The sequence below is a fragment of the Gracilinanus agilis genome, chromosome 6 (genome assembly GCF_016433145.1).
Source record: "Gracilinanus agilis isolate LMUSP501 chromosome 6, AgileGrace, whole genome shotgun sequence".
Taxonomy (NCBI): domain Eukaryota; kingdom Metazoa; phylum Chordata; class Mammalia; order Didelphimorphia; family Didelphidae; genus Gracilinanus; species Gracilinanus agilis.
Window position 1 is genome coordinate 15,536,578 of NC_058135.1, and position 17,178 is coordinate 15,553,755.

Here is a 17,178-nt window from a genome sequence, read left to right on the forward strand (position 1 = left end):
TAACCAAACCAGGAGACTGACACACAGACCATCTCTTCCTCCCATGCTGGGTTCTTGTGGACCTTTGCCTCTGTCTGAACAAAGATGATTTTCTTCTCTCTGCCTTCCCTCAAGGTCTACCTTACAAGCAATGATGGTTCCTAAAAACCTTCTCTGACATGGAGGAGACCTCTCACATTTTGCCTTATTTGTTTACATGTTATTTCCTCTTTACTCAGTTTTTTGGGTAGGCACTATACTGTATTGTATATCATTTTAGTATTCCTAGCACCTAGTAGTGTCTTAAGCATAATAAGTGTTAATAAAGATGGAGAGAATGAAAACGAATAAGATTCTTCTTACTCAATTCAGCATTTTGTATGTGCAAAGAACTGTATCATGCACTAAGAAATATCCATAAGACATCAATTGACAAATAATCTCTTATTGTTGCTCATTTGTGAATAATATAATTTATGTAAGACTTTCTCTTATTTCATGGAGCTCACAAGGGAATAAGACTCAAACAAATAGTTGCTGTTTTTTGTTGTTGTTTTTTAAATCTTTGCATTCTGTCTTAATATCAGTTCTAAGACAGAAGAGCAGCAAGGGCTAGGCAATAGGGTTTAAATGACTTGCCTAGGATCACCCAGAAGAGTCTGAAGCCACATTTGAACCCAAGATCTCCCATATCCAGGCCTGGTAATCTATCCACTGTACTACCTAGCTGCCCCTCATACAGATTTTTAGGTATGCTAGAGAAACAAGATAAAATGTTATATTGTAAGGCTGAAAGAGGTGAAATCAAGGAAAATCAGAGAGGGCTGAGTAGAAGAGGGAATATAAGTATGAATCGGAGAAAAGGGCATCTTGGGTTGAAGGTATTCTAAGAAATGCAAGAAGTAATCAGTAAGAGAAGAGCAAGGCCCTCCCTGCTGAGGCTCTGGTACCAGATGGGACACTGTGGGTTGTTATTGGCAGAAAAACAAGAGATAATGGGTATAGTAACCAGTCAAACACTGAACTTGAAGAAAATCAAGTTAATAAGGAAAGTGAAGCTTTCGGGGAGAGGAGGAAAGAAAGATGAGTGATGGGTCGGGTCGAGACTGGACGTCATATGCTCAAAGTTTGGATGAAGATAGCGGCATGACCATGGCGTTTCATCAAAGACCTCCTCACAGTGTGATTCATGGGGAGTGTGAGAGGCTCATAGAATTGAGGAGGGAGGAGAAATGTTGGTCATGTAAAGAGGCCATCACCATGAACACATTAGGTCCAAAGGATCACCAGAGGGGATCACACCAAAGCCAATGAGAAAGCTGGCACAATGATCATTCTGTAGGTCAGTAGATGACACAATGACGATAATGAGGGTGTGGTATGACTGCCATGTTGGCCTTAAAGGAAAAGGTTAGCTAAGAGGGATAGGATAGGAAAGGAGGACTGTTCTGGAAACAGCTTGAAAGTACTCATAACTAGGAGGTCCAAAGGAACCAGTACAAGAGAGGAAGAGGGGCATTAATGGTTAATCAGGTTGAATTAGTTTAGCCTAGGGAGAAGTAGGAGTGAATATAAAAAGGACAAACATTTAGCAAAAGGCAGAATGATTATGTTGCTTGACCTTCAGATGGTAAGCCTGCAAAACTGGGTCTCGGTTACCAACACAATAGAGAGTAGGAGATTTTTTTTTTTTTAATTTTTGTTTTGCAAGTTCCCCTGGAAAAATGGAATAGTTAGAAAACTTGAAGATCAAAAAAAAATCTGGAATGTTAGTGGCATAAATTTTCACCTTATTAATTTGACCCATTGATCTTTTCTTTCTTTTTAAAAAGCTCTTGCCTTCTATCTTAGAAACGATACTAACTATTGGTTCCAAGGCAGAAGGGTGGTAAAGGTTAGGCAATGGAGTGTTAAATGACTTGCCCAGCTAGAAGTGTCTGAGGTCTGATTTGAACCTGGGGCCTCCCATCTACAGGCCTGTCAAGTGCTTCGATATTATCAAGAACAATGTGGAGACTGGAGCCTAAACACTCATCTAGGTGACCATGTCCCTCTGGATAGTAATCTCTCAGAGATTAAGTTGCTTCACTTGCAAAATCAGGAAGTACTGAACCAATATCCTGGCCTGGGCCTTGTTAAGTCTCTGTTGATAAGCACCTCACACCCAATCCCAACACTTACCAGTGTTTTTCACTCTGCTTTTTAGCTGCGTTGAATTCTTCTTCTTCATCTTTGATTTGGGGGTCTTGTCCTTGGAGGCCAGGCTGGCCTGGGCAGATGCTTTCCGGGTCTTGAATGTTTTTGTGACTGTGGTTGGGTCAACAGGGTCAGGCATGCTGCTGAAGCTCTCCAAAGACTCCTCATCAAACTGTCGTCTTCTCCTGCTGGTGGCAGCAGTGGCGGTGGCTGCAGTGGCATCAAGCTGATTTTGACGACTGTTATTAGCAGTTTTCTGTACAGACACTGCAAAGCCAGTCTTGATGAATGGCTTCTCAAGACCACCTTCTTGCTCAAAGAGCCATGCTGGTCTACTGTTTTCCACTTCCTCTTCAGGTTGCTTCTGATTTCTTATCAGGGAATAAAAGAAGTTTTACCTTCACAGATTTTCCCATTCTTTGGAAACCCAAAGGCAATTTCTCATATTCTATACCAAGAGGATAACTGGGGTGGAGGGAGAATCACCAGGAGGACTGGCCACAAGTATGTTTCCACAAAACCTCATACTAAAATCTAGGTGAATGCTGCCTAAAAAGAGCTCATAATGTGTTCTCTTGTCCATATTCCACCAAAGCAGGCTTGTCTGAAACCCCCAAGGTCTTTCTCTAGTGTGAAAGTGTGGCAAAGAGTAGAGAAAAGTACAGATATCCCAGAAAAAATGGGTTGGGAGGTGAGCAAGACAGCTCAGGACCAAGAGTTAGTTAGTTTATACAGAATCAGACTGATGAAATACCCTGCTGGTCTAGTGCCACACCTGATTGTTATTCTGGGCCTATGTTGAGCTCCAAAGTACAAATACAAAATGTGGGGTACTTCAGAGTGGCCCAATATCATGGTGAATCTGTTTACACGTAGGCAGCCCCAAACCTGTTCTGGCTCTGCCCAAGGAAATCAAACCACTAACGCAGCCCATCAATGCCAGATCAGACTGGATATTTGGATTTCCCCCAAGAAGGGCCTCACATATTCCTGGTACAGCTTTAGGGACAGAAAAAAAATTGTTTGGATTTGTTTCTTCTTCTTCTTTTTTTTTGTTTTGTTTTGTTTTATAGCAAACTTGCTTTATCCAACAAACTGTTTCATTTCTCCTGCCTGGTACACACTCTGCCTTTTTTATTTTTGCTTACCCAAAGTCCCCCAAACCCAGATCTCAAAACATCTAGGCTAAAATGTTCTGGTTTCCTAGCTAGTGAAACCACCGTATGTGGGAATTGAGGCAAAAGTATCTGGAGAGGATTCCGGGGCAGCTGTCCTTTCTTGAGTGGCTCTGAAGCCAGTGCTATCCGAGCTGCTCTAAAGCACAGACCTAGGAATCTACCCATGAACCAAATCTTGGCAGTAGGCATGTGGCCTCTCTCCTGTTGTGACAATATAGGATATATCTCTTTTTTTTTTACAGTCCTGGGACTTGGGAAGGAGGGGTGTGTGAGAAGAGGATTTTGCTCTCATGGAGCAGAGAACAGGAAGGGAAAGTGGGGGGCACCAATGGGCCAAGGTGTGTAGGGAAATGAGCAGTGTCCCAGATGGGATCCTAGACTCTGAAGCCAGATAACGCTGTGGCTCCTTAGAACCAAGAACTCTATGGACTCCTCCAACCAGTTTAGCAGAATCCTTCACTATCCTGTGGCTAATAGCAGGTGTGTGGTTTAAGCCCAATCTCAAGGTCACAGTTCTCTTTATCTCCCAGTCTATCAAGCTCTACTGTGAATATCCTTTTACCCTTCTACCTTTTTTTTTTTTTTAAAAACCTTTACCTTCGGTCTTATAATTGATACTAAATATTGGTTCCAAGGCAGAAGAGGGGCAAGGGCTAACAATAGAGGTTAAGTGACTTGCCCAGTGTCACTCAGCTAGGTAGTGTCTAAGGCCACATTTGAACCCAGGATGTCCCATCTTGGGGTCTGGTTCTCAATCCACTGAGCCACCCAGCTGCCTCCAACCATTCTGCTTTCCAAGTGTATATTGATGTATCAAAGAGTGTACACACAAGTATATACATAACAAATACACTTTATGAATGAAATACCTTTGCTTTTCAGCACCAATGGAGGAACTGCTTTCAAAGGGTTTTGGAAATGCCACATATTCAGTTTTTCCTGGAATATTCTGATCTGCAGGTTGCTGTTGATCATTGGGTGTAGGGATATTTTGTGCAAAATCTCCAAAATTAGATGTGAATAAAGGATTGAAATTCATACCTGTCCAGAGTAAAGTCACAGACATGACAACATGTTAAGAAGCTCTTACCCCAAATACTAACAAACACAATTTTTAGTTAAAAAAAAAATTTTTTTTTTAATTTTCCTTCATTTTTTACTTCTAGTTCCTCTTCTTCTCCACCTCCACAGTAAATATACTTTTATTTGATTTTAGATGACCACTGCTTGGAAAATTTATTTTTTCTTTTTCTTTTAGCAACAGGATTGATCCATACATGTCCTATCCCTCCCACATCACAAATGGCACCAGTCTGGGAGACAGACATAGTCATACAAATTAAGTTTCCACCTTTGAGTTCATTCTCTGTAGGTAACATTCATAACTTATTTTTCCAATATTAATTCTGCAGAAATACAATTAATAAAAATTAGGGTTACAGGAGCAGCTAGGTATCACAGTGAGCAGTGTCAGGCCTGGAGATGAGAAGTCCTATGTTCAAATGTGGTCTCAGATACTTCCTAATTGGGTGACCCTGGGCAAGTCACTTAACACCTACTGCCTTGCCTTTACTGCTCGCTCTTCTGTCTTAGAACGGATATTTAATATTGATTCTAAGACAGAAGGTAAAGGTTATAAAAAAAAATTAAAATAGGGTTATTCCAAGTCTATAAAAATGAAAACTTTAAAATACTGCAACAAAGCTGAATGATTTATCACACTCAGGTCACTTCCTGAAACATTCTTTCAGCCCCCCACCTCCCCTGCCCTTGGGTTCATGGTCTGCCCTCTGTAGAAGGGGTACTCTTCGCCCGTTTGGCATTCTGTCTATGTTTGCAGTAAGGCTGATCTCCTCTTGAGGATCACAGATTTTGTAGAGGAGAGCTGCATTTGGAAGATGTCCACAGGGACCTTGTGAAAGACAGACAATCTATCTTTCTTTAGGACTCAGGTCTGATGATATTGCTGACTGACTGCCATTATCTCTGTAGCCTGACCAGCTCAGAAGTGATCCTTATTCTACAAATAGGTCCCTGAAGCCCAGAGAAAATTAGTGACTTGCCTGAGGCCAAACATCTGGTAAGCTCCAGCACCAGGATGGTTGGTGCTTGTTGACTGACTGAATGACTGTGATTCCCAATCTGGCTCTTGTCCCTGAGTGCTATACTGTCTCTCCCAGATTGTATTTGCCCAAGTCTACTTCCCGAGGACCAGCTAAACCAAGGAGAGAGATTCCCTAGTGACCAACCAGAAGGCTGACTGGTTCCTAGTTTGTGGTAACTTTGATACCCACTGGATTTGGAGAGAGGCCCTGGGTGAGAATATCAGTTCTGCTCCCTACTCTGCCCATTAAAATGGAAGCTCCCCGACAATAGAGATGGTTTTTTTTCCCCAGCACGCACCTGTGACAGACAAGGTCCTGGACAAATGAGTGCTGCCCAGGGGACTCTGAGACAGAAGCAGAGGACCTCACAGGCTACAAACCTAGAGATCAACAAAAAACTCATGGCTCCAAGACCCCTGGATAGGGCAGTCTGGCAAAAAGAAGGGAGCACAAAGAGCCAAGAATCCTACAGCTCTGAAATATGCTAACTCCACAGCTGGGAACCTAAGTGTGAGATCATGGTCACAATGGCTGACAAGTGGGTATCCACCAAGAGATCCTGATTACTATTGATCTTGCCATTCTGGCTGTAAATGAAGAGAAGAGGTTGTAGCTAAATGGAAGGAAGGATCAAAGACTCTCTGGGAAAATGCATAAAGGAATTGATGGAGTCTTATTTTCTATCCCATGGCAAAAGGAAATAGGTGAGACACAGAACATTTGGTTAGCTTGGATAAAGGTGTTCATGATGAGTAATCTGCACAAAGACCATCAGGAAAACAACTGCAGCCTTAGATTCCAACATCTGCTGTAGAGAACAGACTGGTTCTTCTACAAAGAAACTACTAAGGCCCTTCAAAGGGAATTCACATCTATTTCAGGCATTGAGGTCTTCAATATAAAAGTGTAAAGAGGTGACAGTGATGAAGAATGGACCTAGAACAACAATTTATAGAGCAGAAATTTTTTCTTTAAGAAGGCACTGAACTTGTCAAGCACCACATAAGACCATGAGAGCTGCAAGGGGTTCTATTTGAAACAGATGGGAAGGAACATCTGGGCTGTGGAAGTCATTCCTGCATCAAGTGTCTGATACCCTAAGGAACATCCTTTCTCAGAGCAGAGATAAATGTCAGCATAAAACTAGAATAAAAATGGGGAAAGCTCAGAATGGATTACACTAGCAAAAGGGCTATCATAACAAGAGTGGGAAAAGCCAACTTGGTCTTTCTAGTGTGTATCAACCTTAACAAACAGGAGGCATGTCAGTATCTAATAAACAGCTTCACATACATTTCAGGAAAAAACCCAGTTGCACTGTCAGCATTAATAACCCTCCCCAAAAGCTAAGCCTCATCTCCTTTCTCTTAGAAATGGGTAAGAAAAAGATTACTGGGAAACCTCAGAGGTGGGCTTCAGGAGCCCTGGAAGGAAGAAGAGACAAATTCCTGGGTGAAGAGTCGAGTAAGAAACAGGAGATCTGGAGTATGAACACATAGACAACAGTCTTTGAAAATACAGAATCCCACTGAGCAGCAGTCTTTACCAAAAGGCCCCTAATTCCCAGCAGTGCACCACTGATGTGAAATCCCTTCATGCTTTTTCAAACATACCTGGTGCAAATGAAGAGAAATGGGACAGTCCTGGAAGATTAAAGAGACTCATGGGCTGGGCAGGGAAGCTGAAGGGACAGAACAAAGTTGGAGAAGGTGGTGGTGGCGCGCTGCTGCCACGCCCCTTCCTGCCTGCCTTTTCCGGCCCCCGGTGTTCCTGTTGGCGCATCAACTCACTCAGCATCTGTCTCAGCCTAGAAAGAAGACAACCATGCCTTTACAAAGACCTCGTCTATGTCTGTTCTTATCCCAGAAGGAAGGACACTAAGGGATGATGGGAAGTGCCTGGGAGGGGGGAGCATGGGACCAGGGCTGCTGGACACAAGGAAATGTACCCTTGGACATCACTGCCTCTAGGCATTTCCCATGCTTCATGGTGGGGGAGACATTTCCCATTTCTTTTACTCTGAGGCCAGGGAAGCAGCTCCACCAGCTATTTCATGGAAGGCCTGGCACTACCTCCAACATGAAATTTCTAGGCCACCCAAGCACCCCTCACTCCCATCACCACATGTAGGCCACTCAATTAGGAAAGATGGGAATCATGAGGCCAGAGAAGTAACTCATTAGTGGCAGAAATTAAAACTAGTTGTCCTGTATCTCATCTTCACAATTAAGAAGTCAAACAACCGTTCCCCCCCCCCACCCCCAACCTGCCCCCTTGCATCTGTCATCTCACCCATACAGTACAGTACAGAAGGCCCCACTAGCACTGAAGAGGAGTACTTGCTCTGTGGCTGCCCTTGACCAGATCAGAGCCAGGGCAAGACAGCCTGGCACTCTAGGAGGAAAAGAACGGCTTCCTACCTCTGAACGTTATTCTGCTGCCATGTTAACTGAGTATAGCACTGGTTTAGCTGGTGCATGATGAGATGGACCTGGGGCGATGCTACGTTGCTGGGCATGACACTGTATGGCCCTGTGAGCAGGGTCTGCAGCAAACAGGACAGAGTCTGGGAAGGAAGAGAAAGGCCCTGTTCCTGATAGGTCAGGTGAGGTCCCCTGGCTCCCAGCACCCACCTCAGGGCCCCAGCCAGCCCACCTGCTGATCTTGCATCAGAGTCTGGCAAATGCTGACGCTGAAATCCAGCTGCTTCTTGAGCTGATTGATTTGTTCCTGCCACTGTTCCTTCTCTTCTACATACGAGAGTTCCGACACCCAGCGGAGGTTCTCCTGACGCCGCATACTGACATTCTGTTGCCTTGCCTTGGCCAGGGGACGGTAATTTCCATCTGCAGAAAGAGGGCGGCTGGCCTTCCACCTGTGGGGTAATTGATAATATGTGCAGAGTAAGTGCCATCTTGGAGATGTGTAGGAATCTGGGGAGACCCAGCGCCTTCTGCTGTCCCTGCAACCTCAGCTGTGCATCTATGTCCTTGAGGGGCTTACCCTGGATCACAGATAAGAGGGCCTAGAGCCTGACATCAGTGATGGCACACTACTGGCCATAGCAGCTTCTGAGAACCCACTGAGCCTTTAGCTGTGCTCTCCTTGAACATTTCCACAAAACCCATTTGGGCTGCTGTACGTTCTGCTTAGGCCAGCCAACATGGGAGTTCACCTTACTGAGATGTCAGTCCGATAAGCCACCTGTTCTTTCTGAATTGTGAGCTGCTACCCACCTGCTCTTTAGATACAGAAGGGAAAGCGAATCCTGACCAACCAGAACATAAGGGAGTACTTGGCACCTTTGAGATTCTTCACAGACAGGCCAAAAGCCAGAAAGCCAGGATTTTTATGTGAACAAGGAACTGACATACTGTGAGAACTCACCAGTCCCACAGCTCATGGACGCAAGTCTTGGAGATCTTCTTTTCCTCTCTCTTTGGATCACTCCAAAGGGATCTCAATTGAGGAAAGATCCTGCCAGTCTATTTCTTTACCCAGAGCCAAATGAACCCTATGGGAAGGTTGCATCAATCCTCTTTTCTCCCAAAGAACAAAGAACTGGATGAGCAGAATCTCCTCCCCATTTTGACCTATCTCTTTGACCTAGACACTAGGATGCTAAAAACCCAACTTTAAATTCCAGAGAGGAAAAGCTCACTGAAATACTCCATCTCATTAAAAATACACACACACACACACACACACACACACACACACCCACCACTTTACCTTCTGTCTTAATAATTGGCTCCAAGGCAAAAGAGTGGTAAGGACTAGGCAATTAAGAGCCAAGTGACTTGTCTAGGTTCACATAGCTAGAAGTGTCTGAGGCCAAATTTGAACACAGGACACCTTCAGTCTCCAGGTCTGATTCTCTATCTATTGGGCCATCTAGCTGCCCCTTCCATTTGTTTTTTATTAGCAACTGTGGCTGGGGGAGACAGTTTTGGCTTCAGTTTTTCACTGCGAACCAGGGGAGACAAGTATTTTGAAAAACAAGATGCATGGGGAAGCAGAGAAAACCATTTCTAACATTATTTCTATGAGAGGGAAAGGGAATAGAAAGCTCAATCGGAAGATATGCCTTTAAACCCAAATGTCAGGCCAATGGATCTGAACCAGATTAAAATGTCATTGGGGAAAGAGGTAACAAAATCAATGAAAGTACTATCAAACACAGATAATATCACTAGGCTAATTAATTAATGTGAAGAATCCCTTTATACAGCTGTGTCCCCCATTTCCATCTGAGGTGGGCACCCCGGCTCTAGATCATGCTCTCAGACAGCAAGGTAAAGTGTCACTGGCACAAGGGGAGTTCTGTCAGCTTTCATTTGCTAGTGAAGTCATAGATCCAGGGCTTTCTACAACTAATATAGAAATGAGGGCACTTCAGGCACATGAGTATGTAACTGAGGCCTTTGGAATCCTCAGTCAACTATGACAATGGTTTCGGTTGCGGACAGTAAGCAATTCCCAAAGAGAGGGACTGAAGAAGCTACAGCATCTACCCGCAAAGGCCTGTGACTAAGGACAGCAACAGGTCTATCTGTACTTCCCCAGTGGGAGGGCAGAGGGGGAAAAGCAGGAAATGACCAAGAACAACTCAATCAGAGTCATATCAACAACAGCTTCATCCTGAAGGATGACTGTTTGTGTAAATGAGACCTTTCAGACCTGACAAGTATTTGAATGTGGAAATGCTGCCTAAGGTTCTTCTGCTGCTATACATCCCTAACAACATTTCACAATGTTTTGGGAAAATTAAGATACAGCATGATTTACTGGAAGTTGAAAAAACGATGGAAGTCAGAGTTTTTTGTTTTCAAACAAATGACTAGAGAACACACTTTCCCTCTTCCAGAGAAGACCATAACAACACTGAGAAATGGCACAGGTTTCAAGATAAATGACTTAAATTCTAATGCAAATGTAGCTATACTAAGGGCCTGGGAAAGCTAGGAACTAAGTATTACTCCTTAAAACAAGGATCACTGGAAAGGAAAAAAACCAAACTGGGCCATTTACCCAAATCCACACATTCCTGAGTTTCTTTCTTTGGGATGCTTCTAATTTGGTTTATGTCAAATAAAGCAGAGCGCTGGATACAGAGGTACTCAGGATGTAGGATTCCCTGGAAGCATTCCCATCTTCTAGACCGTTTGGGATATTTTTAAGACCCTTTGATCTTGTGAATCATCCAGGCCAAACTCCTTCTTGCCTGACTTTTTACAAATACGGGCAGTAGTAAGGTCCAAAATGGGAAGCCGGACTGCCTGCCTCCTGGCTCAGCGTTCTTTCCACTCTACTCTGATGCAAGTCTCCAACGTGCCCCACAAGAGAACAGGCCCCCAACTAACCTATCCTTGTTTTCCTTTACACCATATGGATTATGAGTCACACTGTTAGGAGGATACACAGGAAAGTTATCATTTGAGCTGGCATCTTGTTCTTCCTCCTCCTCCTCTTCTTCCCCTCGAACAACTCCATCAGAAAGATAGCCGTCTTCATCACCTTCTTCTTCATCCAGGGCACACTGGGTAGAACCTCCCCATGTTGCCATTGTTCTAATGATTATGACATAAAATACAGTCAATTTTGCACACATGCCAATTATCTTCAGTAATAATTCCTGTTATAAACATGGGATGGCAAATGCCAAACTGAAGAAGGTGCTGTCCCCTTGCCTCCCCATACTAGTCTTTATAGCTTCAGTCTTATTTCCCTGTAGCTATCTCTCCCCTTCAGTTGTTGCCAGGGTAGACAAGCGAAAAAGAATAGAGATCTGGCAGCCACCCTCAAGCCCCAATTTTTAGATCTAGGCATGTGATTCTCCTATCAGGTCTGGGCTCTTTGGAGTTTCACAGGAATGAAGGTGAAGGCCTCAGGAACTCAGATGGTGCTGTCATCATTGGTGAATGCATCAAAAGATGCCAGGTGGCCAGGGAAGGAATGCCTCTACAAGAGGGTGGTAAAAATGTATTTGCCCCGAGTCTGCTGACTCTAATCAAAAGGACATTAAACTAAAAAGGATGTAAGTGAAAGAAGATGGTGACCTATGTATGGCCCCCAAGTAAGATTACCAAGGAGAACACTGAAAACCGGCAAGTAAAATAATAGTAGAAAAGTCCAGAAAGGCACTAAAGACGGTGGGTGGGTAGTCGGGGTAGAAGGGAAGTGTGTGCCTTGGGTAGAGTTCCAGGCCTGGAGTGGGGAAGAGCCGAGTTCAAATTCAGACCCAGACACTTACTAGATGTGTCACCCTGGGCAAGTAACATCGCCTCCATTTGCCTCAGCTTCCTCATCTATAAAATGGGAGGGACGAGGGGGGTCATCGATGTGGAGGAACAAAGGAGATTATAATTGTAAAGCACTTACTTAGCACAGTGCCTGGCACATAATAAGTACTATATAAACGTAAGCTATTGTTATTTTTAAATCCAGCCTCAGACGATGGCCAGGTCCCTGATGCCTCAGTTTCCTCAACAGTAAATTCAAGATAATAATTAGCACTTACATGGAGCTGGGCTCAAATATGACCTCAGAAACTTCCTAGCTGTGTGACTCTAGGCAAGTTACTTAAACCTGACTGTTTAGCCTTTGCTATTCTTCTGCCTTAGAATGATAGTAAGACAGAAGGTAAGGGTTTAAAAAAATAGTAACAACACTTACACCTCCCAAAGTGGTTGTGAAGATTAAAAGGAAAGAATACAAGCATTTATAAAGCATATACTATGTGCCAGACACCATGCTGAGTATTTTTCAGAGAACTCCCAACAACCCTGGGGAGGTAGGCCCAGTCCTCTCTGCACTATGTTCTGCAAAACTTATGCTAATGGGGACCAAATCTAAAAAGTCATAAAAAGATATGGCCTGACATATCTCTACACACAAATTCGCAGAACCATGGCTAACCTATAGACAACATCCCCCAGGTAGTAGTGCCTTTTGAGCAGCCTCAAAGAAGGTGAGTGATGGTGACAGCTACCTAGCTAAGTCCCAGAATTGGGCTCTGGAAGTAGAATGTCCAGCAGGCCTATGCTGAAGCCATGCCAAAAGGCTCATGCGGCCTCATTGGGATGAGTTCAAGGAGGAAGAGAACAAGGCCTCCAAAGAGGAAGCTGTATTCCATTAGAGCAGGAAGGGTACCACTGAAGATGGGAAGAAGAAAAATGGGAGTGCAGGGAGATGATCACAAGCCTGCCAAAGCATCATGTAAAATGGAGGAGACCTTCCCCTACCCCAGATGCTATCGGGAGCCCCTCTGGGCCCAAAGCTAATGAGCATTTTCTTGGCCCAAAGGGAGAACTGTTCTCTTTTCCAAGCATGGTTCTTCTGAGGAGCCACAAGTAGGAATACTCTAACAAAGAGGAGATGAAAAGTCTGCCCATCTGACATGCCCCTTGCTTTGTGGAGCCCAAATCTGAAAGGGCCTAAGGAAGAGCTTGTCTTCCAGAATTCTATAGAGGAACCTGGCCTAGCAAGAATGGGGAGCTCTCCAGAGCTTGTTCCATTCTGAAGATATATAGAGGAGGAGAAGGGAAGGTGTCCAGAGTCATGTGTGCATTTAGAGGGAACTCATCAACTTAGATATTTCAAAACATGTAAAGAAGATAAGCAGTAAGGGAAAGATAATAATAATAAACTAACATTAGGTAGAATACTACTGCTACTACATAACATTCATATAGTACCTATGTGTCAGGCACTGTGCCAAATACCATGCAAATATTATCTTCTTATATCGTCACAAAAGTATGGGGCTATTCTTATCCCCTTTTGAGGAAACAGAGGCAAAGAGGGATTTGCCCAGACCAAACAGCAAGTGTCTGAGGCCAAATTTGAATTCATGTCTTCCTGACTCCAGGTTTAGTACTCTGTGCAATGGCACCACCAGTAGCCTGAGGACCCTTCAGGATGAACAGAAACATGAGGCCAAGTTTTGAAAGAATGGCACCAGAGTTACTCTCACCCTGGGCAGACATAGCCGAGCTAAGAGCTTTCTTAAGACAATGCTACCACTCCTATTTAAAGAGCACTTAAGAACAAGATGCTTCACAAGATATCAATACAACAGCCTTCTAAAGACAGAAGAAATTAAGGGACAAAAATAAAAAGGACAAGATGGCTCACAGAGCTCACTATTATCTTGTTGTGAGGAGGAAAGGAACAACGCCAAACATTCAAGAGACCCATCCAATTAACTATTCCCATTCAGAATGTACTCAGAATAAGGTTAGTGAGGGCTTCCCTCTCAACACCTCCAAAAGGCTGGCTTGGGTCAAGTACTTTCCTCTGCATTTCAGCAATGAAGTAAACCAAGGGACAACTGCCTCGCCCAAGTTCATTAAGCTACTAACCACGGCAATCAACCCGAATCTTCTGAACCCCAAACAAGGGTTACTACCATCACTGCACTAGACCAAGGATCAAATGGGGTGGTACCTAAAAGAGGGCTCTGAGAGTTGGTTAAAGAGATGATGTCTTTGGAACAAGCAGATTGGGGTGCGGATCTTACTTCTCTGTTCTGCTTTGCTGTGGAGTGCATGGATTCTCAGAGCCATCACTTCTGACTGAAACTGCAGCTGTGGATGCTGTCTCTGTTAAATCTCGCCTCCGCTGGTGCTCAGCCATGAGTGCTTCAAGCTGTTTTCTTCTTTGTCGCAATTCTTCCCTTAAAATCTCATGTCTTCGCATCTCTGACCACAACTATTAAAAAAAAAAAAAAGAAAGAAAGAAAGAAACTAGAATCAGTTCCAACAAATCACCTGGACAAATATTTGTCACCAATAATTATTCCTTGATTTACCCTTTAAAAAAAGCAATGGGGGGGGTGGGGTGGGGGGGGAGGTAGGGGAGACAGTTAGGTGGCTCAGTGGGTTGAGAGCCAGGCCTAGAGATGGGAGGTCCTAGGTTCAAATCTGGCATCACACTTCCCAGCTGTGTGACCCTGGACAAGTCACTTAAGTCCCACTGCCTAGCCCTTACCATTCTTCTGCCTTGGAAACAATATACGGTATTGATTCTAAGGTGGAAGGTGAGGGTTAAAAAAACAACAGCAGCAATTTTCAGGGCTGAAAATATGGAAAAAAGCCATAAATTTCAAAGGAAAACTCCCTTTTTGTCATTTCCTTCAGTAGCTTTGCTAACAGTACTTGGCACAGTGCTTGGCAGGCCAACAGTAGTCACTTAAGAAATGCTACAGATAGGGAAACAAAAGGTACATATGATGAAGGTCAAGATGACAGTCAACATTGCACACAATACTGGGCTTTTCTCCACAATACAATGATCCATAGTGATTCTAAAGGACTCAGGATGAAAAATGCTATCATCCACCTCCAGAGAGAGGACCAATGGAGTCTGAGTGCCAATCCAAACAATTTTTCACTCTATTTTGTGGGTCTGTGTATGTTTTATATGTGTCTTCTTTCACAACATAACCAAAACGGAAATATATTTTGTGGGATCACACATGTATAACATAGATCGAATTGCTTACCATCTCAGGGAGCGGGGACAAAAGGAAGGAGGAAGACTATTTGGATCTCAACATTTTGGATTATCTATGTTACAAATTATTATTATATGTAATGGGGGAAATAAAATATTAAAAATAAGATGGCATTTCAATAATAAGAAATATTTCAGACATTTACTTAAGTTGATGAAAATAAGTAACAGACAAGTATTTCCCACACTTTTCTATAAGAAAAATAGAATTTAAGATAATCTCACCCTCAAAGAATTTCCCTCCAGAGAAATCACTATGAAATGGAACCAAATGTGCCTTGGGCACAAGTTTATAATCATTTTTGACTCAGTTTAGGGCTGAAGATCATAAAAAAAACTCCAAAGCATTCTCGCTCCCCCTATGTCTTGCTTTGGTGGGAAGGGTACACTATGTGCATGGCTGTTTTGAGCTTACCTCATTATCTGCAGCCACCGCCACTGTGGCCGAAGGATCTTCTGCAACAAATCCTGATTTGTTTGTGGGGCTATTCTGGCTCTCATTCACAGCTGGGGTTGAGGTCACAGCTGGTGTGTACTTCTTGGAAGTGCCACAGTTACTCACATTGGCAGCAGAAAGCTGAAAAGTGAATTAATTAAACCTTCTATCAACGATTACCTTTCACTGCTTCACCTGGCATTGTGCAAAGTATAAGACTCCACCTGATGGCACAGCCCCCTGTGTTCTGCAATCACCCCCCACCAAAACCCACCTCCACAAAGAGCCAGACAAACCAGGAATCCCACACACAGATGGCAAGTTCCCAGCACCGATACCACAGGGAGGTGAAGGGAGGCCCCTTTTCTCAGACCCTGCTCTCACCCTGAGAAAACCTCATATAGGACACCTGCCTGAGGCTGGCCCAGGAACAGCCCCATGCCTGAGCTACCTGAAGGTCAGGACACGCCTTCTGGAGTGCTTGTATTTTTTCCTGAATCTCAATCAGCTTCTTTCTCTCTTCCTGCAGCTGTTTGAGCTCTCTCTGCTGCTGCTGCAATTTGGCTTCATAGAATTTCTCTCTGCAATAAAGGGATGTGCCATATTTAACCCTTGCCCAGGTGTCAAAGCTAGGAAGCCCCATGGTTGACCGGCCATACCTTGCCTTTCCATTGAGCCCAGTATCCTTCTGGGTTTTACTGGTGTTGGCTCTTGTGTTATTAGAGCGCTGCTTAGCCTCTTGCTCTTCTACTGGAAAGAAGTCCCCTAAGTTAGATGCGCTGGCAGGGGTGGCTCCAGGCTCTCCATCATCATCCTACAACAAAATTGTCACAAAAGCCACCAGTTTGGCTAATGCAATCTAGAAACTCCAATGCGTTGAAAGAAGATGAAATGAGATTTGAGAACAGTGACTTAACCAAATATTTCTGGTCTTGAATACCAGGCTTCCAGTAATGAGGGAAGTCCATTTCCTTAACGTAAGCAGATGATGAGCTATAAGTCAGCATCCTGGAATTGCAGGGCATCAAAGTGGCCAAAAATTTGGCCTGCTGAATGTTTTTGAACAGCCCTCCTCCAATTAAGATTTTTTTTTTTTTACATTTTTAAGTTTTGTTATAAACCCGATAAATAAAGCTCAAAAACTGCACAAAAACAGTTTGCTGAGCCTGGATCTAATGCAGTCCTCACTGACTTTATAAGAGCAGAAAAAATTGAGACTTTACAGATTTTCTGATCTACAAAGAACAGTGGGAGGAAGAGAAATGCATGGACAAGTCACGAAGTTACAGAAGCTCAGAGGCCATGCTCAACAGCTACATTTATTTTCATTCCTTTGTCCTCTGCCACGTCTGAATATGTCCTTATTCTTCAAATTCCTACCACTGATTCCACAAAAGTTACCTTTGACTTCATATACTTCACCTGTAGTTGCCCAGATAACCAGATAGGATAATGGAGAACAAAAGTCATTTTGAACAAACCCATCACCACTACAAGAAAACCAGTGTCATATGGCCTACAGGTGCTTTAGGATTTTGTCTACAAAATACATCGTGAGTCAACACCCAGAGGAATCCTTCAATGGACAGAAGGCCTTTGCTTCCCCAGAAGAACTCAATGGCTTGTACTAAGTCAAGTCAGGGTTGTCTACTAAGCCTTGAATCTGATTCAGCAGGATCATTCATAGAAGCACCTCAAACAGAATGTGTGGCAGCTCATGTTAAGGTCCAATTGAGTTAAGATCAAAGAAATAAACACTTAGACCTAG

At 43.6% G+C, this 17,178-nt stretch overlaps 1 protein-coding gene across 1 annotated transcript in view; it reads right to left on the reverse strand.

Moving 5' to 3' along the window:
* The window catches only part of PCM1 (pericentriolar material 1), a 105,024-nt gene that overhangs the window by 32,981 nt on the left and 54,865 nt on the right, over window positions 1-17,178 (reverse strand). Inside the window, exons 14-23 of the mRNA XM_044681276.1 lie at window positions 16,070-16,224; window positions 15,862-15,991; window positions 15,390-15,551; window positions 13,980-14,170; window positions 10,822-11,028; window positions 8,114-8,333; window positions 7,879-8,024; window positions 7,072-7,265; window positions 4,223-4,394; window positions 2,161-2,546 (exon numbers count right to left, since the gene is read on the reverse strand). Of these exons, the coding sequence (XP_044537211.1) occupies window positions 2,161-2,546; window positions 4,223-4,394; window positions 7,072-7,265; window positions 7,879-8,024; window positions 8,114-8,333; window positions 10,822-11,028; window positions 13,980-14,170; window positions 15,390-15,551; window positions 15,862-15,991; window positions 16,070-16,224 (1,963 nt within the window). The remainder of the gene's footprint in view (window positions 1-2,160; window positions 2,547-4,222; window positions 4,395-7,071; window positions 7,266-7,878; window positions 8,025-8,113; window positions 8,334-10,821; window positions 11,029-13,979; window positions 14,171-15,389; window positions 15,552-15,861; window positions 15,992-16,069; window positions 16,225-17,178) is intronic.